The following is a 21993-nucleotide window of genomic DNA, read 5'->3' as shown; positions in this document are numbered from 1 at the left end:
GGGTACCACATTCTTGGCTTGCAGTTTCATTTCAGAGCCTGAGATATGTTGTTCCACGTGTTTCTGTCTTTTAGAGTTCCTATGAAAGGCTTGTGGTAATTCTGATACTTATGTCTTTGTATTAGTTGATGTTTTTTCTGTTCCACTTTTAGTATTGTATCCTTGACATCTTGACTATTATATGTCATACAAAAGTTTCCTGGAAAAGTCTACTTGAAGCTTAAATGCTTCTTCTGTTTGCATGCTTACTTCTATCTCTGGGTTTGAGAATTTTTCTGTTACAATTTCACTGAATAGGTAGTTTATTTATTTTGATTTTATCTTAGCTCCTTTCTCTCTATATACAGGTTTAGATCAGGTCTGGTATCTTTAACATATCCTAGACTTTCTAGAAGTCTATATATTATTGTCTCTAATTTGTTCTTTATCTATAAAATTTATACTTTTGCACAATCGCCTATTGACGATGTTTTCTGATGTGACTTTTTATTTGGTGGACCATCTTTTTTCATTTTTTCTCTCTGATTCTATTTTTGTTGTTACAATTTAATTTTCCTTCAATTTTGAACCTTTCTCCTCAAACTCACTAATTGTTTCATTTACATAGTGACTGTCTTGTTGAGACTTGGACAGGTGTCCTTAGTTCTTATATCTGTTTGAATCATTTATATGGTTATTAAATCTTTTAAAAAGTAAGATTCTGAATTATTAGACATTTCTCTGTGGTTTTGTATTCCACTCTAGGGACGTTGGAACTGGGCCATGTGCCGTATGCATTGTGTTTCTTTGTCATGCACACTCATCTAGTTTGAGTGTTCCCTTCTTCCAACTCTACTTGGTTGTTTCATTTTTCTGTCTGTTTAGAGGGCTGACTGCATGAAGCTCAGCTTCATGCAGTGGAGATGAGAAAAGCTTGGTCTTGATTTCTGACTGAGTTTGCTAAGGTGTTCTGGTCTTCAGGTCACACAGTGACCACCAGGGCAAGCAGATGGAGTAAAAACTCCAGTCCTGCAGTGGACTCCAGAGCCTCTAGAGTCAGAATCATAGCTCATAGTGAACTGTGGGGCCACTGGAACACAAACCCAGATGCAGAGCTGAACTGGAGTCAGAATCCTGGTCCTGCACTAACTCCTGGGGCCACTGAAATCCCGAGGTAAACCAAGAGACTACTAGAGTCAAAATAATCTCTTATAACAGGTGTGCTGTAGCACTTTGTGTTTTACAATTAAGTTGTCCATTTTCTACATTGTCAGATTTATGTGTATGGCATTATTAGAGATTTCCATCCTCCTTTAGATATCTGTTATGTCTACAGGATGGTCTGTTTCATTCCTAATCTTGGTAATTTGTCTTGATTTCTTTCTCTGTCTTGTTAGGTATCTTAGTTACTTCTTTGTTGCTATGATAAAATACTCTGACAAAAGCAACTTAAAGAATAAAGAATCTATTTGGGGCTCACAGTTCCAGGGAATAATAGTGGAGGAGGGCCTGGCATTAGGAGCTCAAGGCAGCTGGTCACAGAGCATCCAGAGTCAGGAAGCAGAGGGCGGTGAATGCTAGTCCTCAGGTCACTTTCTCAGTAACTGCCGTATGATTCCAGTTTCAGGAAGCCTGTCATACTCGAGTAACCCAGTCAAGATGCTCCTCCACAGGCATGCCCAGATCCCCACCCCCAGGTGAGTCCAGATTTTGTCAAGCTGACAATTGAAATTAAGCACCACACTAGGACTTTGTCATTTTTCCTTAGTTCATTGGTTTTCTCTAGTAATTTTCTGTATTCAGTTACACTGTGTTTTTTGTTACCTTTCTGCAGCTTGCCTTCATGCTTATTTGTTATCCCCATTTTGTTCACTCTATGTTGGTCCTTGAGGGAAAGCCTGTTGTTTGGAGACCTTTCTTCTTTAACACTCATGAATTCAGTACTTTACCTTTTCCTTTTAGTATTGACTCAGCCACGCCTCACAAATTTTGAGATGTTTTACTTTTATTTGAACACAGCTCAGTGTAATCTTTAAAATTTTCTCTTCAAATTTCTTCTTTAATCTATGGATTATTTAGAACCGCACACAATTTTCCAACTTTTAGAAATCTTCCTATTGTCTCTCATCAGTTTCTAGATGGGTCTCATTATGGTTTAATGACACATTCTGACGATATCATCACTTTATATTTGTTGTCAATTGTGATTTTGTTTTTGACCTAGGCATTTTTAGTATCTACCTAGGCACACGAGAGAATGTGTATTCTGCTGCTGTTGGGTGATTTTGTAATGTTGAACTCCTTTATATTCTTGCTGATTTTGTTTCTAATTGTTCTTTTATGTGGGTTATGTAAAATGCTAAATTGATGATATTAATAGTAATAACGAGTTGACTTCTCAAAATGTTTTCAGTTGTCAAACATTTTAGGTTTTTGGTTTGTATTGCATTATTAAACCCTCTTAGCAGCTCTTATGTTACACAACACTATTATCTTCATGTTGGTACAAGCTTCAGAGATGCTACATGACTTACTGCTAGGGTTGCATAACTCAGGTTAGGTTGCACCTAACATTCCTTTTAATCTGCTTTATTGGAGCAGAGGGTTGATTTAACTTTTCTTGTAGTCCACATTTGAGTAAAGATTTAAAAGTCGCATTGGTGGCTGTCAGGTAAATCTCATTAAGGTGTGAGAGACAGTCTCAAACGTGAGCCTCACTGGTGTCTTTTTCTCCTTTGGATTCAGACCTCTTGTGTAATCTCTTTCTCTTGGTATGGCTTTGACCTTATGTCTTCCTCTTCTAGTGGACAGAATTTGGCAACATGTCCCTTTTGAGGTTCAACTTCAAAGTGACTCATTTCTATTCTGGGCCTCCTTTTTCTTCCCCTCTCTCCCACTGAGAGAAGCTTGGTCTATTTTCCTAGCTACCTTAGGGAGAGAGACCCATGTGGCAAGGAAATGGTATTTAGAGTTGACAGCGAATGAGGGCTGTACTCCTCAATAGCTATGAATGAACTTAGAAGCACAGTTCTCTCCCTAAACCTAAACATCTTCATGGCTGCATCTCCAAGTGCAGCTCTGTGAGAGGTCCTAAGCCAGAGACATCCAACTGAACTCAGAAATAGACTTGGACTGCTGACCTACAGAAATGGAGAAATCAATGACTGCTTTTATGTTATTGAGTTTTAGGAAAATGTACCCAAGAAAGGGAAAGAACAATAGCATGAAGCCAGACTTTTGGAACCACTGGCAGATTTTGGTAAAATATGAGAAAAGGGGACTTATTAAGCATCCTGAATATCTCCCTGGGAAGAAATCATTTACAAGATTCTCCTGAGCCAAGAAGGCAAGTGCAGCATGGACTATACTTGTAGAAGCACAGAGAGGACTAGATATAGAATCTTGGAGTCTCCTGGTGGCCAGAGATTTATGGATGTTTCTTGGGGGGACATGGAAATTATATAAATTGAGAGCTTGAGATCCAGTCCTGATATTGGGCAAAAGTGGATCTGTGGATGCCACTGCCTGTATCCTTGCTAGGTGACTCATTCTTCAAACACTGAGGCTTTATTTTTTTTGTTTTGACAGGATTCCCTGTAGCCCAGTCTAGCCTTGACTCCCTGACCATCTACCTCTACCTTCTCAGTGCTGGGATTACAGGTATGTACCACCATGCCTGTCACCATGAATTTAACAAAAGGATAGGAATTATTGCAAAAGAGATGATGTAGTAATGCTGGTAGCTTTAACTATTTAAATCTTTGACAGCCCCATGTCTCCTGCCCCCAAAACAGTATCAATGGGAACGGGAGCTTCAAAGACAGAAGGCAATATTTTGCTTAAAATAAGAATTATAGATACTTCTGAAATTTGGTTATGGTAGAGAGGAATACACTGGAAATTTAGTGTATTTTGACACTTGTGAAATATGAAATGGTCTTTGGGTTTCATTGCTATGAGGAGACACCATGGCCAAGGCAACTCTTACAAAAGACATTTAATTGAGGCTGGCTTATGGGGTCAGAAGTTCAGTCCATTATCATTATGGTGGGAAGCATAGCAGCATCTAGGCAGGAGTGGTGCTGGAGGAGCTGAGAGTTCAAAATCTTGTTCCAAAGGCAAACAGGAGAAGATTATCTTCCAGGCAGCTCTGAGATAGGCCTCAAAGCCCACCCCTACACACTTACTCCAACAAGGCCACACCCACTGCAACAAGGCCACGCCTCTTAAGAGTGCCACTCCCTAGGCCAAGCATATTCAAACAACCACTGGAACATATTCTGTAATGCCTATGAGAACCCTCAAAGTCATGGAATGTCCACATAAGACAGTGAAATATGACAGGAGCACATTTGAGTGACCTTTGTTTCCTCAATGGCTTTCTGTGAGTACAACTAGCAAACCTTCATTTCTTCAGGCTCCTTCTCTTTTGTTACCATTAGTGATGGATGTCTCTTAAAATTTCCCCCACCTCCACAAGAAATAAAAACCTCTACAAATCAGGATTTAAGAAAGAACCAAACAATAAAAGTCACTAATCCTTGGAATGCAGGCTCACTAAGGAAGGGGGCTCAGTGGGATCAGGATTTAAAACAAAGCATTTGGAAGTGAGAAATTCTTATGAGACACTAGCTGTCAAAGTCACCTTAAAAAGAAGATGGACATAGAGAATATTTAGTTACAGATGCTGGAATCTCTTGGTCTCCAAACTACGGGTTTCTTCACTTGTTTGCCATTACAATATAGTGAACTCCTTCTGAAAGAAGTGGTTAAGAACTTTCTGACCTGAATATAATAGGACAGTTGTTCTAGAACACCACGAATTACGTTTTTAGTCTTTTACTATTCATTTGCTGCTAAGGCTCAGTCCTTTTTTTTTTTTTTCTTTTTCAATCAGCAGAAGTTTATTGGGGAGAGTTGGCTAGCCAAGGTCAAAACTGCTCATCCACACAGGAACAGAATTTTGACAAAAGGCCAGCAAGCTGAGGGGCCTTTTTTATAGCACAGGGTGGGGAAAAGGAGAAATTTTTGTGTGGTTACACATGATTGGTTGCATTTTCACGTGGTTACACATGATTGATTGTTTTACAAAATTTGAACATCAGCAGGCTGTAACACTGGGAAAACCTCAAGGGGGGGGGGTAACCAAGAACAGTGGAAAGTTAGCTAGTTCTTGGAACCACCCAGATGACTTGCATCTTTCTCTGTAGTCAGGAATGTGTCTTCTTGCTTTGGGCCTTCCCCACCCTGAGGCTTGAGGAATGTTAATCCAGCAAGTGTCCTCTGATTCAGGGATAATGCCCTCAACCTGGAATGTGTCCCGGGGCAGTGAAGGCCTGAAATCTTACATTTAGTTCTGCCTTCTGGAACCTGCATTCTCTTGCTCAGGTTTAGGGTAAAGAAAAAGCATATATATATATATATATATATATATATATATATATATATATGTATATATGTATATATGTGTATATATATATATACATGTATACATGTATACATGTATATATGTATATATGTATATATATATATATATATAATAAAATGGTCTTTATAATTTTTCACTCTACATCCCCCCATTTTCTCTAATGAAAGTTTTTAATCATAAAAACTTAGACCTCAGTATCATCATAATTTTCATTTTCTTGACCTAAAGCTCTATATTGATGGCACAACACAAAAAGCTGAACAGCACTTATCTTTTCTCTAACAAAAGTTACTAATCTATTTAAAATGTAAGGACCTATGGTTAAAAATCATAAGTGGTCCAGCAAGGGAGGATAATAGGGTCGTCATCCAAGGGGACTTATTGAACCAACTCTCAAATCAACTTTGCTGTGCCTCTCTATCTTTCTGTCTCTGGTCTAACCTTTCTCTGAGTTTACTCTCTAATCACTCCTGAATGGTCTACATAGAAGTAACATTTTTCTCTTAAAGCAGCACACAGACCTCCTTCTTTAAGAAACAGTAAGTCTAGTCCTCTTAGCAACACCTGTCTCCACACCTGCGGCCACTCCTAGTCTCAGTGTAACAGCTAGAGTCAAGGAAAATAGGCTTTCTGCGGAAGCGTCTAGGGTGTATCTCAAACTCAGTTCAAGAGTACCTGTAGGGTGGTAGTAAACCCGGAGAACTAGCTGGACAAGTATATATTAATCTTTGGCTTCATCTAAGACAGAAGTAGATATATAAAGGGTTAATCTTGAACTGCAAGCTCACCATTTATCAATTTTAGGCACTAAGTATCTGTTAGCAGGGTTCCTTGGGCTCTATTTTATTGGCTAGGGGGTCTCAAAAAGTTTTTATTCCTTTTAAACACACTTTTAAAGTTGTCCTCTGACTTTTACATATTTTGTGGCACATAGTTGTCTACATACACATAAAATCACATATATAATAAAGAGAAATTGCAAAAGGAACAAATCTATATAACTCTAGATTCACATTTCGATTTCAATCTTGGAATCACAAGCTGTCATTTAACCTTGGGTGTACATACCCTAAGCCCTACCCTCTAAGGCAGCATTACCCCTGTGCCTCTAGGGTGGGATGTCTCAGGAGTCAAGGCCTTCTGTTGTTTGGTGCTAAGGCTCATTTCTAATTTGCTTCAAATTCACAAAGCTCTGAACCCTGTTGTTTTAGTCTATGCATTTTTTGTTGTTTGTTTGCTTGTTTGTTTGTTTTGAGACAGAGTATCAGGTAGCACTGACTGGCCTTGAACACTCTACATAGCGGAGGATGACCTTGAACTTCTGATTCTTCTGCCTCAGTCTCCCACATGCTAGAATTGTCGATGTGCATTACCATACCCAGGTTATGTGGCATTGGGGGTCAGATTCAAGGTCTGATGTGTGCTAGGTGTAGGCACTCTTTTAACTGAGTCACACCCCAGCACCTTCCTACCCCAGCTTCTTTTTAACTGGGGCAGATGATTCTATCTTGGAGAATAGAGGTGAATGTAAGTTCATCCAGGGTCTTGGAGAGCTTCATAAGCATGAAAGCAGCCCATAGAATCAAGATATTATTGTCATTCAACCAGGTATTGCTACGTTAGAATCCCCACTTTGTTCCTTGAACAGAATTAAAACACAGGGATTTCCTGACTGGCTGGAGCTGACAATCTAAAAAAGGGTTTAACTTACTTCTCTAACAAACCACTGACAAAAGGCAGGACCGATCCATTCTCTTGCATGAATGCCGCAGTCTATCCAAACAGCTCTTTTGTAGCCTTGTGATTTTCTTCCCAGCTGAAAACAAGAGGATTTATAGTCACCAACCCAGGCTTTTATGTTTGGATCTATTGACCAGCATAATTAAATAAGGGTTCGACACAATTCTTCACTATGGTTTTGTTTAGTAGGTAACACATTAAAAAGATAAAGAGATTTCCTATCTTCTTTGGAAGTCCAGACTTGCTTATTCAGAAACAATAAATTTATTGCCTCAATACAATCAAAGAACTAAAAACACAGAAGGAGAAAGGGCAATCCCTGAAGCATCACAGTGGCTTTGCTTTAGTATCACGATCCCCCTTACTTCTCCTTCCCTCTTTACTGTGCCCACCCCAAAAGCCTGAATGGTTTAGGAGCTATTTCTTGAAGCGTATACCTTCAAGGCAAATTACAGTCAAATATCACAAAATAGAAACAAAAAACTTTATCTGTGAAATCAAGGGGCCAATTACAAATACCCCTGGCTATGTCAATATTACTTTAAATCAGATTTCCAGCCCAGGCATTAGTAGGCAGCACTTGGCGGTATATTTGTAAGGGCTCTTGCTTTCATTCCCTCATTAATTCACTTGACTAAAGTGTCAGGAAGTACTTCTCAGTTAGACATCAGGGTCAGCTCTGGAGATTTAGAGATGAACAGACAGGAGATGTCCGTGCTAGTGAGAAGGGCAGATGTGAGAACAATCCAGCCAGCTTCATGACCGGAACGTCCATAAGTTACTATGGGGACATGGCATGTTTTCTCAACTTCTCTTGAGGAGTAAAAGAATGCTTGAATATTTAAGCAAGACTGGAAGTTTGCTTGGAAAGCAAGTAAAGCAGTAAAGAGTCTGAGGACATTCCTATGCTGAAGAGATAAAGCTACACCTCATATTCTCTGATCTTCTTCCTTCTTTCCTCTTCTTCCCTCCTATCCACATATGTATATGCTTGGTTTACAAGTTTACACTGACAGCAGTGTGGAGAACGAGTTCACACTGACAGCACAGTGGAGGATGAGTTCCCACTGACAGAAGTATGGGGGATGGGCTAGAGGATGAGTTCACACTGGTGGTAATGTGGAGGATGAGTTCATACTGACAGCAGTGTGGAGGATGAGTTCACACTGACAGAAGTGTGGGGGATGAGTTCACACTGACAGTAGTATGGAGGATGAGTTCACACTGACAGAAGTGTGGAGGATGAGTTCACACTGACAGCAGTGTGGAGGATGAGTTCACACTGGTGGTAATGTGGAGGATGAGTTCATACTGACAGCAGTGTGGAGGATGAGTTCACACTGACAGAAGTGTGGGGGATGAGTTCACACTGACAGCAGTATGGAGGATGAGTTCACACTGACAGCAGTATGGAGGATGAGTTCACACTGACAGCAGTGTGGGGGATTAGTTCATACTGACATCAATGTGGGGGATGAGTTCACACTGACGCACTGTGGAGAATGAGTTCACACTGGTGGCAATGTAGAGGATGGGTTACAAGGATGACTGGGTCAAGGATTGGTACTAAAGCAGAAGTTCAGCATTGAGGTCACTGTTGAAATTATCCAGAGAAAACAGATTCAGAGGCAAATTCAGGCAACATCAGTGAAGACAGAGAAGAGGGTGACAGGGTTCTCAATGAACTGTCAGCTTTTGATAGTGAATTGAAAAACGAGGGATTACAACACAGAAGAGAAATGAAGGGAGACATGTTTCTAAACTGGAAGGATAGTTGTGCCCTGACAGATCTCAGGAGCCCTTGTGGATATCTAGTGGAATGTGTCCTGCATGAATCTAAATCTCTATAAACTATATAGACAGATCTGCGATGAATTTATGGGGCAGACAAGACCATTTGAATGGAGTTTGTAGAGTGAAAGCAGACTTGAGAATAGAGTGAGAATAGCCAGAACCTTTGTGGGAGACAAGGAAAGAGAAGCCAGTGAATGAGCCTGAAGGAATCGCCAGCCAATGCAAAGTACAATAACCTAAGGGTCAGCACCAAGCCCCAAGAGAGTTGTGAAGGAGTTCTGTAGAAAAAGCTAGTCGAAATCTGAAGGGTAGTCAAGGAAAAGGGCATCAAAGCAGGCAAATGTTGTTAGAAGCTTAACTGAGAGGAAGAGGAGAGCTGGAGGGTCAGAATGTGTGGTTCGTAGAGGGAAACAAAGACCAACATCTTCACATTTATCAAGTCTCTATTGGTTCATCTTAAGTATGCACCACAAACTCTGCATCTCAGGATTAGTATCTTCTGTAATATTCAAAGGCCACAATTAAACATGGCTCAATAATTCAAGGCAATTTCCCCTTAAGTTAGCAAGATGATGTTAGATGTGAGACTCTGTGAAAGATAATTTCATTTCTCCCCACATGTCAAAGGGAAGGGGATATATTTTTTGTGGTAACATTTTATTCTTTTCACCTGTATAATAAAGAGAGGTCTTCCTTCATATGATCTTCCAATAGAGAACACCCGAACGAGGCCCGGTTGAGTTTGGTTCAGATGATGCATCCAACTCTGGATCTGAAGGCAGATAAGTGAGTTGTGTCAGAGTCCTCCATGATATAAGAACTCTGAGTTCATAAACCAACAACAGACAGCATTGACTCCCAGAGTTCAAAGAATCATACAGGGAGTAAAAACAGGAAGGAAAACCCCACAGCTGTCTGCTTTTATTTTTCTTTAGGATACTTAAAATGGCATCTTATCTTCTTTACTGACAGCCAGCACTCTAGGTCTTTTTGTTGTTACCTCTTTAAAAAGAGGTCTTTTACTACTATCAATAGAATCATTGTGGGGGCGTTTGATGGGAAATTGACTGAGGTGCTCCAGCTTCTTTTTGAAAAATTCCAATTTAGTTCTATTTCCCCACAGGTATTAAAGAGGAAAACAAAACAAAACAAAACAAAAGAAAAAACCCAACAACAACAACTACAACAACAACAACAAAACACACAACAACTTCTGATCAATGCTCCAAAGGACTTGAGAGCCACTGAAGGCTCATATATTGTAATTTGGAACTGAGAAGAAGCTACCAGGGTGCAGAGGAAGGCAGATCATGAGAACTTGAGTTTATTCTGTTGAGCCACTGGAAGGCATATTCTGGATAATTCCCCTAGAGGAGTACACACTCATATCAGTCCATTCACACAGTTATCTGTCACCAGAAGCTGGTGTATTTGAGATGGATAAATAATATACTAAGAAAGAGAGGTGACATTTCTGACTTAAAAGCCCTGCAAGCAACCTAGAAGTCACATGGAAATGTCCCACTCTTCCATGATGTGAGAGGGTATGTGCTGAAAGAAAATATAAATGTATCTTAGGGAGTACTCATATTTTTTTTATTCTTATATAACCCAGCAAGCAGGAGGTATGTATGTATGTGTGCATATATGTGCATATCTAGCCACATCTATTTTTGGAATTTGGCTTTTTTCTAGGGCTTAATTATGCTTTCATGTGCCAATTTATCTGAAACCTTTTATTGCATTTAATTCCAAGCTTCTTAAAAAGTATGTTAAGACATGAAAATTTGCAAAATGAATTTTGAAAGGAGATATAGCCTCAACAGGACAAAAAAAAATACTCTTAATAATATAGTATATTCATGTTAACTCTGTGCCTGGAATTCCTTTGTTTCAATGTAGAAGAAACATGGAAAAATATATGTATTCATATGTTCTGCCACCAACTCTCCTATTGAAGGACTGTCTTTGCCTGCCGTGGGGAGATAGCACTGAACATGGTAAAGACTTGGCCCTCATGGAACTTCCAGCTTCTCTTAGTGATGGAGTGATGTGGGAGGATGAGGCTGCAGTGAGCTTCCGTGTAGTTCCCCTGTGTGCAGAGGTCCAGCAGGCGCCACTGATGGGAGCTGGCTGGTGGGAGGTTTGAACTTGGCAAGGGTGGGAGACCAGTGTGGAGGTCTCCTGCACCCCTCAGCCAAAACACTGCTCTCCAGCTCCTGCTCATTTTGTTCTGTTCTTTTCATGGCTGTTTGTAGCCTTGGTTTTAACACCAGTTACTGCTCGTGTATCTCTTAGGTCCTCTGTGGGGTTTACTTCGGTAAAGTAAGTAAGATATAAATAATTTTGCTACTGCCTTCTATAAAATTATATTTTATGTGTATGTGTGCTTTGCCTGTATTTGTGTGTGTTGTGTGTGTGCACTCCGTGTTATAACCTGTTATTACTCCCTATTCTTTTGGGGAAGCCAGAAGACAGCATCAGACTCCCTAGAACTGGAGTTACAGACATTTGTGAGCCACCATGTTGATGCTGGTACCCAAACAATCCTGGTCTTCCACAAGAGCAGCAAGTGCTCTTTTTGACTGAGCCATCTCTCTGTCCCATTATTTTGATAATTCTTTTTTTTAGCATTTAAAGGATCGATGAAGCAATGTATGAACCAGGAGGCTAAATTATATAGTATTCTGTATGTTCTTCCCAGAGCCCAAGGCTCTGTTTTCACAATTCTCTCTAATTCTTATACCAAAATGACAAAGATAAACTTGAGAAAACAAACAAACAAACAAACACAACAATAGTAACAACAACAACAACAGAAACAAAAAGAAGAAAAAAGAAAACAAAAGACCCAAACCGTTAAAGGGTCATTTGATTACATACGTCTTCTAAGGAGTGATACACCTCGTAGTTGTATTCAGACAGGGATCGTCTGTTTCTCTGGGTTTGTAAGCTGTTTTCATTTTCCACTGCTTTCTGAAGATCTTCTATGAGGACCCTGAATTTGAATTAGTAGATATGATAAAAAAGAAAGTCAAGAACATGCAAAAAAAAAAAAATCAGGCAATGCCAAAAAATAATCACATACGGAATAAAGCAGTGTAGCAGTGTCCCAATGTTCCATGGTGTGAGAGGAAAAGAGTCTGCCAAGTGTGACACTTCTAAAAATACCAAACATTGGGAAAATGTTCTTTTTCAGGAAACAAAAACTGTTAAATAAATGGTGTCATGAATTTAAAGTATAAAATTATAGTCAGATGTCCCCAAATAATAGCAGTGCTACAATAATCGCTACTATGGAGTGAGTATCTATAACCAGTGTACACACTTAAGCTGGCTGTGTGCTTACCAGAAACCAGCCAGTGTGCTACGTGTTTGGTCTTCAGTGATAACCTTTGTGTTGGATTCTACTATTTCCATCTCATAAATGAGGAGCCTGCGACTCAGTGGGGTTAGGAATCTGCAAGTGTCTTTCCATTGAGAATGCAAAGACAAAATCTGAACTTGGGTCGTGAACCCAAATTCTAATCTTGTGACTTCAAGTCCAGTGAAATGAAATGGAGGCCCTGACTGCTCTGGACTCCCTCTCCACATCTTTCCCGAAACTTCTATCTTCTGTCCATCACCCTGCATTCTGGATCCAGGAAGAGAAAGGGTGGAAGGAGCTTTGGTTCCCAAGAGTAAACTGAAAATGACAAAGGTAGCCAATGGTATCCCATTGTGCTGCAGTACCAGGAATTCCAAGGCAGAGGAGGTCTGTTTGAAACTGGATGCATTTGGACACTGGATGCTAAGGCTAACCCAGGCAGGACTGTCAGGCTAAATGTCTGAGGTGTGGAACCAGCAGCTCCAGACAGACATCGTGTCACAAATATGACATCTGTGAGAGATTAGAAGCATGCCTCAACAGCGTGATTGGCTGTGGCTGTCTAGAATGGTGTGAAGACACAGATACATGGTTTACCTGCAACATTTCAACACATGAGAGACCTTTGGTGAGACCTTTTGACTGTGGCAGGTGACTTAAAAGCTTTATTTCATGTGATTATCTTCCAAAGAGAACCTGCTGCTTATGGGGTAGATTTTATTAAAGAATATGGGGTGGCATCTCTAAGCAACATTTAGAATAATCTATATAAGTCACTTTATTAAAACAATTATCTAATGGACTGAATACATACTTTTTGGTACCTGTAGGAAATAATTTACTCTGGAGCCAGGCACTGACCTGACTGGTTTTCTATTTCCCAAGAGTCCCCACTGCAGATTGCACAGATAACCAGAGATGGACTCTAGACTTTTGTTTCTTTATTTTGTAGTTGGAAATGTTAGGAGAGATGAAGTGGTAGAAGACTACTTATTTTCTTGGTAGTTGCCAGTGGTATCTCAAAATTGCGAGTCAAAGTAGTTTGTCAGGCCAAACCTCTTCTTTATTAGCAGGGTTGTCCTTCCTAGAGGTAAGAAGTTGTGTGTGGTGATTAGGTGCATGGCCTGAAGGACTGAAATATCACCAAGGCAGATCATAAGAACCAATGAGAGCTATGCCAGCTTCTAAGCTCCTTGTTCTTGGAGAGAACGTAGATAGTTGGGAAGGAGCAGGGTATGGCTGGGAGAGATGTAGTAAACTATTCCAGTCACTGCAGGTAAACTCCAGAAAGGTTTGCCTCTCAGTCCCTTCCCTGTGGTCTTCCTTTACTGTCCTATGAATGAAGCATAGATAGTCTGCCTCATCTAGCCTTCTCCACGACAAACTCTTTCTGAACATCCAACTTAAAAGGTCTCTGGGGTGGGTTCCTTGTTTCAGTAAAGTCAGCAAACTGATTCAGGTCTCTGTAGTCACTTAGACTGTGTCTCATACAGGCACCAAGAGGCCAATGTTAAATTAGAGAACAGTTGTGATTCGGTAGTTCAGCCCCATGTTTGTGTTACATAGTTGACTGGAAACAAGCATATTTTGAAAGCTGGTTACCAAAAATAACTTTTCTAAACCATTGAATTTTCTTAGTTTTTTTAAAAAAATAGATGATTGTGATTCTTTTCTAATTACATTTATTTATTTGTGTGTATGTGTGTGAATGGCTGCATGCCTTGGTGTGTGTGTGTGTGTATGAGTGAGTGATGTGTGAGTGTATATGTTTGTGTGTATGTGAGTATGTATGTGATTGAGTGTGTGTGTTTTCCTGGGTGTGTGTGTATCTGTGTCAGTGTAGGCCAAATGTCAACTTTTGGGAAGTGTTCTCTTTTTCTACCACGTGGGGCCTGAGGCAGCTTCAATTTAGGTTGTCAGGCACAGCAGCAGGCTCCTTTACTCATTGAGCCATCTTGTTGCTTCTGGTTATGATTCTTAACTGGGCACAACCGTATAATGGTGACAAAAACTATTAAAACCTTTTCAAATGATCTCATTACTTAACACAAAACTACCTACCGCCAGCTCCCAGAGTAGGAGAGGACTCTCAAAAATGTAAATTCCATTGCCATTTTTCAAGGTACCTATAAAGTTTTTTTTTTTTTTTTTAAATGACAGAGTAAGTCATCTTATTGAGAGGGCTAACCACCCAGGGCCAGAAACAATAAGCCACATTACTTCCACTTTACAGATCACTATAGTGATACATCCTGTATGGTTGTACAGAGTAAATGATAATCTTTTGAAAATACCCCAGGCTATAATAATAAAAGTCAATTAAAATGATCTCTACCTACTGTGCCTATGGAATTTAATGTGACTCTTATGTGTTATTATCTTGGGACTAACAAAATGGGTAATTTTAAGCGATTGTTCTTTGTGAGAAAAAAAAACTGACTTAAAATATTTATTTCCCCCCCTCTTCTCTGTGACACAAAGTGTGATTTCTTTTTTCTATATCAGTCCCACATGAACTATAGTTAATAGCAGGAAGTAGAGGCTTGTTAAACTAAGTGGTATGTTCTTTTTTACTGAACAATAATTAATGAAGCATGGAAGTTGTTGCTGTGTACCTATAGATATAATTACCAAGCTCTTTCCCACTAGGCATTCAGAGTATCAAAGCTCTCCTTCCAGGCTGCAGAGCTGAGGAAAATGTGAGTGACATGAACAATGGTTTCCTGCACAGCTGTGGTTTTATTCTAGAAGCACAGACAAAACTTTTCCACAAAAAGCATGCCAGTTATTTAATAAGCTGCAGATATTCTTTTGTTTGTGTAACCAGGGATATCCCTGGTACCTTGTCCCTGTCACCAGCAACCATAGCCATATATATGATATATATATATATATATATATATATATATATATATATATATCAACATTCTTTAGAAAACATTTTTTTCATACCTTGTAAATAATTTTGTTTCTTACCTTAGAAAACCACTAGCTAAGTTTTCTTTCAAATTATGAACTCCTCTCTCTAGTATCTCCTTTCTTTTGGGGTGGGTGGGGAATGCTGCCTTGGAATTGGCCTAAAACTCACTGTGTATCCCAGGTTGGCTTAGAGTTTGTAATCCTCCTGCCTCAGCCTCCAGAATACTGGTATTAGATGGTACATGATGGCTGGTTCTATTATTTTAAATTGCCCCATATTTATTCCTTCCACGTTAGAAGATGAGGCCTATTTCCTACTGTTCAAATCTTCTCTCTGGAATCACCACTGTCTCCCATCTTAATGGTCCTTCCCCCAGGCTGTAGATATCGATATCGCACAGCACGTTTTTCCTTGACACAGTCTCAAGGTTTTTGAGTAGTCATTGATGCTTTAAGACTTAATGGTCATTTCTTGTCCCCCACTCTCTTCTTACGGCAACCGCTAGGAGGTAGATTCTGCTCCGCGTCTGTCACTTTTCTGTCTTCCATTCCTCACAACTGAATCTCCCCAGGAACATCCATCACCAAATCCAGAGACTGTTGGTTCCTTTCTTGATCAGTATTACTGCAGTTGTAGACCATCATCCCATTCTCTGAAACCACTCTCTTCTTCTTTGACTCCCATAACTGTCTTGACTTACTCTCTTCCGCTGCAACACTTCATTTAGAAACCATCTGAATATGCATGTTCATTAACATCTGTCTGCTCAGTCTTCTCCTCCTCTGACTCCTCTCTTTTCTCCCTCTAACGGAGTACAGAGCCTGGGTAGTTTTACCCCAGAAGACCCTTTGGAAGCCTCCCCTTGCTATTTGGACTATTTTTTATCTTCTGCTATTGCAGTCCCACCCACAATATGGGACATTTTTCCTTATATCCTCCAGGGGGCAGCACCACGCATAGTGGTCTGGGTTCCTCACCTGCCTCCCGTTTTTTTTTTTTTAAATTGGATATTTTATTTATTTACATTTCAGATATTATCCTCTCTACCCATTTTCGCCCCCAGAAACCCCCATTCCATCCCCCCTTCTCCTGCTTCTATGAGGGTGTCCTCCTCCACCCAATCCCACCTCCCCGCACTGGAATTCCCCCACACTGGGGCATCCAGCCTTCATGGGACCAAGGGCCTCCTCTCCCACCTATGCCCATCGAGGCCATCCTCCCCTACATATACAGCTGGAGCCATGGGTCCCTCCCTATGTGCTCCCAGGCTGGTGGATTAGACACTAGGAGCTCTGGTTGGTTGGTATTGTTGCTCTCCCCATGGTGCTGCAAATCCCTTCAGCTCCTTCAGTCTTCCCTCAAACTCCTCCATTGAGAATTCCTTGATCAGTTCAATGGTTGCTCTGCCCATGAGGCTGAAAACCTGTTCAGCTCCTTCAGTCTTCTCTCTAACCTCTCCTTTGGGGACCCCAGTGATCAGTTCAATGGTTAGCTGTGAACATCTGCCTCTGTATATGTCAGGCTCTGGCAGAGCCTCTCAGGAGGCAGCTTTATCAGGCTCCTGTCAGCATGCACTTCCTGGCATCCACAACAGTGTCTGCATTTGGTGACTGCACATGGACTAGATCCCCAGGTGGAGCAGTCTCCGGGTGGCCCCTCCTTTAATCTCTGTTAAACACTTTGTCTCCATATTTCCTTCCCTGAGTATTTTGTTACTTTTTCTAAGAAGGACCAAAGCACCCTCACTTTGGTCTTCCTTCTTCATGAGCTTCATGTGGTCTGCGAGTTGTATCTTGGTTATTTCGAACCTTTGGGCTAATATCCACTTATCAGTGAGTGCATACCATGTGTGTTCTTTTGTGATTGGATTACCTCACTCAGGATGATATTTTCTAGTTCCATTTATTTACCTAAGAATTTCATGAAGTCATTGTTTTAAATAGCTGAGTAATACTCCATTGTGGAAATGTACCACATTTTCTGTATCCATTCCTCTGTTGAAGGACATCTGGGTTCTTTCCAGCTTCTGGCTATTATAAATAAGGCTGCTATATACATAGTGGAGTATGTGTCCTTGTTATATGTTAGAGCATCTTTTGGGTATATGCTCTTGAGTGTTATAGCTGGGTCCTCAGGTAATACTATGTCCAATATTCTGAGGAACCACCAGACTGATTTCAGAGTGGTTGTATCAGCTTACAATTCCACCAACAATGGAGTGTTCCTCTTTCTCCCCATCCTTGCCAGCATCTGCTATCACCTGAGTTTTTGATCTTAGTCATTCTAACTGGTATGAGGTGGAATCTCAGGGTTGTTTTGATTTGCATTTCCCTGATGACTAAGGATGCTGAACATTTCTTTAGGTGCTTTTTGACCATTTGAGTTTCCTCAGTTGAGAATTCTTTGTTTGGCTCTGTACCCCATTTTTAATAGGGTTATTTGATTGTCTGGAGTCTAATTTCTTGAATTCTTTTTATATATTGGATATTAGCCTTCTATCAGATGTAGGATTGGTAAAGATCTTTTCCCAATCATAGGTTGCCTTTTTGTCCTATTGACAGTGTCCTTTGCCTTACAGAAACTTTGCAGTTTTATGAGGTCCCATTTGTCAATTCCTCACCTGCCCTTTTTATTCTGACAGCACTAGCCCACCATGTAATCTTCCTTTGCTTGCCTTGTCCCCCACATCTAGCAGGTCCCCAGTCTTATCCTGTCTTTTGCTGCAGACCAGGCAGCTACAGGGAACCATTTCTTCTCTGCCTTCCCTTTGGCCATTTTAGCATTGCCAGGTGGCTCTTCTCTCTTTATAGAATAAAAGACTGTGTTGCCATTGATGACTTAGTGCAGTGAAGTAGCATGTCTATGTGATCGTTCCTACTCTGTATTAGACAAATAGGTTCTTCAAATATGGGTACGCACACGTTTACTGTCTCACAATGAAATACCACTTAAATAAAAACACTTGTGGAAACTCTTGATAAACAATCTGAATACAGTCACCATTCAGTTGGATTTAGTACAAATAAAATTTGTAGCAAATAAAAGAGAATGCTTACTTGTACTGGATGTGGGTTTCCTGTAAGAGTGCTAACAGGGTTCTGGAAGCATTTTTGGGAATATGGACATCAGTAACTGTCCCCTCTGACACATAGGAGATACTGCTGGGCTGCCACAGGTCCACCTATAGTGCAGGAACCAACCTATAATTCACATGTAGTGTAGGTGGGAAACCATTCATGATGACAAGCACATTATCTTGTTTGAATACAGTAGCAGCAAACACACACAGAGTAGATTCAATGCTTATTACACCTACAGGATTAAACTCTCATTCCATCTGGCTTGAATTTGTGCCCCTAATTTCATCAGAGTCATAGAATTTGATCTCAGTTAACAGCACATTTACATAACAAGGTAAACAATGAGGTGAAGTTTTAAAATTATTTTTTAAAATTTATTGTGTAAATACTTGAATAACTTCAAGAAAGTGAAAGGCATAGACTATCCTCTTTTCTGCCACATAAGGAAATCATGGTTCATTACATTTGGTAGCTTTTCCCCCACTTTTACAGTACTGAAATAGGGGAGACAGGCTTTCATTGGGGGGACAATGAGTCTACTTTCTTTCTCTCATGCAGCTAGTCCTTCTGCTAGCTTGCAAGGACAAATCTGAGTCAGCTAACAAACCAGTCCACAGTGTGGGGAAACTGAAGTGCCGGGCGGTAGAGCTGCATAGGAGTCATTCAAACCATCTGTTAGCCCCAGGCAAGGATGCAGCTAGGTCTTTATCACACTGTCCCCAGGGACAGGTCTGAACCAACCTTGTAAGACTCCAGAAGGAGAAGACTTGACAACATTCTAATTTAAGTCCCAGCCTTGTCCAATAAGATTGTCAGATATTTTTCTTAATCCTTCATGCTGATGCAGTTTCATTTTTAACCTTGTTCTGCTTCTTACTGAGGCTGATTCTTTCCCCATGTAAAAGGCTTGTTTGTACCTTTGCTCAACTTTACATCAGAGTCCTTAACCAGACTCACCATGTCTTTAACCCACTTAGTCAAGGGGCTGGAGAGCCATAGGTGCACAAAACAATATGAATCACCCACTCTGGAAGTAAGTCTGTAGATGCTAATTTTCTGAGATACATGCTAAAATAGAACCCTCATCCTACAAAGAGTGTCTTTCCCATTGGGAAGTAGCATCAGATAAACTTAAGAGAAGTCTAATGTTAGAAAACCAGCATCACTAACGGTGGTGAGACCACCTGTAACTCTAGCCATTTGAGAGGCTGAGGCAGGAGGACCATGAATTTGAGAGCAGCCTGGGCTAGACCCTGTCACAAACAAATAAGCAAACAGCAATAACAATAAATCCCTAGACGATAAGAAAGCATCAGAACTAATGGGAACTAACAAAAAGTAATGTGTAAAATGAGGAATCAACATCTGGCCACATCAGGTATATAAGACTTCAGAACATATGGAAATCAATGGCAGTCTCTACTTTTTAATAAATTTTAAAGTTAGCACACAAGGTTTTATTGCAGAATATGCATACATACATGGTTCTCATTTATCCCCCTTTATCAGCCCCTAATTTCCCCTGTTACTCCTTGCTGGTCCCCTTCCTCTCCCTAACAGTAGTCCCCTCTGCTATCATGGTACAGATATTCTATTTCCCACTAACCCTCCTGTAAGATGCCTTCTTCTATTTTATGTTCCCCCATCAATCCAAGTTCTCTGTCTGTCTGTCTGTCTGTCTGTCTGTCTCTCTCTCTCTCTCTCTCTCTCTCTTTCTCTCTCTCTCTCTCTCTCTCACACACACACATACCACTATAGATTTTTCATATGAGAGCAGGTAATGTTTTTCTTTCTGCATCTGGTTTATTTCTCTTAATATCATGATCTGTAGTTCCATTGATTTTTCCTTATATGCGTCATGATTTCATTTTTATTAAAAAAATTCATTTTTATTTTGTTATGAAAAAATTTTATCATGCTTATGTGACACATTTTTTAACCCATTCATTTGTTGCTGGGTACGGCATCTGGTTCTGCTTCTTAGCTGCTGTGAGTGGCAGTCTCTGTGGTATGTTGCTGTGGAGCCCTTTGGGCATATATGTAGGAGTGGTGTAGCTAAGTCATTTAGTTGATCTTGTAGTTTTCTTTTTGGCAACTTCCACAATAATTTTCACTGGAGCTGACTAAGTTTATATTTTCAAATATATAAGAAACCCAAAAAGTTAACACCAGCCACTATAGTAAAAGAAGCAACATAGTTAAAAACTGGGTAAGTGATCTGAATAGATGCTTCCCCAAAGAAGAAACACAAAGGGCCAATGAATGGTTCCTATCCAAAGGGAATGACATCAGCCTAACCAATATGCCTCCATCCATGCCCATGTTCACTGCAACACCGTCACAGCACTAAACTAGAGTTAACATTGATGTGCACCAACAGAGGATGGATAGAGTGTGTAGCACACACATCAGGGTGCTAGTAAGCTATAAAGAAGAACGGACTCTATTACTTGCAGCAAGATGCACGGAACTAAAAGATATGGTGTTAAATGAAACAAGCTATATGAGGAAGTTAAAAATGTCAACCTAAATGCAGAATAGTGATTATTAGAGATCAGGGAGAATTCGGGGAGTGCATAAAGTGAGGCTGCATAATGGACACACAAAGCAGTCACACAGAAGAAATAAGTTCTATCACTTCACGACACAGAGGGTGAGGAGAGCTTGCAGTAGTCTATTCTGTACTTTATGAAGATCTAAAAGAAGAGAAGGGCTCTAAACCTAAACTGATGAGAGAGATGCACTATTTACTCTGGCTTGGTCTGTGCATGCTGTATCCATGTGCTGCAGTGCACACTGAGTTAAGATGCACATTTAACTCAGGGACAAATTTAAGCCATAGATAGGTGTTATCATGGCTATTTGAAAAGTGAGAATGGGGTACAGTTAGGACAAAGTTCCACTCCATGTTTCCAGTTAAGAGGAAGAACAGCATGAGATTGCTTCCTCATTCTGGGAGAGTTGAATGCAGAGATGGATTTAATGGGTTCAGGGTGGGAAGCAGGAAGTAAAATCAAGCTGATGAGCGAAGCAGGGATGCTTCCCAGCACAGAGGCAAACAGCTGGGCGGGAAGTCTCTGGAGCGACAGCTCTGAAGTCTGACTCCATAGGAGCAAATTCAAGCGTCATGCTTGAGTGCATGTGAGACATGGCTGCATTCCCCAACCTCTCTGGCTTTAACATTCTTTGCAGGCAAAGTCAAACTGATTAACTAATCCCTTGATAAACCATTGTGATGGTTCGAATAGGAGCGGCCCCATAGACTCAGATGCTTGAATGCTTGGTCCATGGGGCAAATTTTTTGCAACCTAAGTTTCATAAGGGTTCAACCTTCCTTTTAGCCCACCATCCAGCAGAGGCAGTGGAAGAGAAAAAGAATATGGGGAAAGTGGACCTGTTCAGCAATAGCGCTTTGGAGGCGAGCTTGACCTTCTTTGGCAGCAGTTCAGTCCCAGAGCAAACACCAAATACAACTCAACAGCGTCAGTCTAGATCTCTAGGCAGGCAGATGGCACACACAAACTGGCAGCTGTAGCTTAATCCTGAAGAAACTGCCAGGCTTGCCAAGGGGCCTGAGGCAAGGCCGTGGAAGTGGCAAGGTGCTACAGGAACCTCATGGGAAGTTCTTGGTGAGTTTCTCACAATGGCGTTGTTACAAGTTGAGCTCAACAAGGCTATGTAAAGC

General features: G+C 40.6%; 1 protein-coding gene across 1 annotated transcript in view; it reads right to left on the bottom strand.

Annotated features, from left to right (window-relative positions):
- Cpa6 (carboxypeptidase A6) overlaps window positions 1-21993 on the bottom strand; it is a 298053-nt gene that overhangs the window by 91241 nt on the left and 184819 nt on the right. Inside the window, exons 3-6 of the mRNA XM_076924371.1 lie at window positions 18285-18409; window positions 11825-11939; window positions 9612-9713; window positions 7119-7223 (exon numbers count right to left, since the gene is read on the bottom strand). Of these exons, the coding sequence (XP_076780486.1) occupies window positions 7119-7223; window positions 9612-9713; window positions 11825-11939; window positions 18285-18409 (447 nt within the window). The remainder of the gene's footprint in view (window positions 1-7118; window positions 7224-9611; window positions 9714-11824; window positions 11940-18284; window positions 18410-21993) is intronic.

Source organism: Arvicanthis niloticus, chromosome 25 (assembly GCF_011762505.2).
Source record: "Arvicanthis niloticus isolate mArvNil1 chromosome 25, mArvNil1.pat.X, whole genome shotgun sequence".
Taxonomy (NCBI): Eukaryota; Metazoa; Chordata; class Mammalia; order Rodentia; family Muridae; genus Arvicanthis; species Arvicanthis niloticus.
This window is presented reverse-complemented; position numbering and strand designations above follow the sequence as displayed.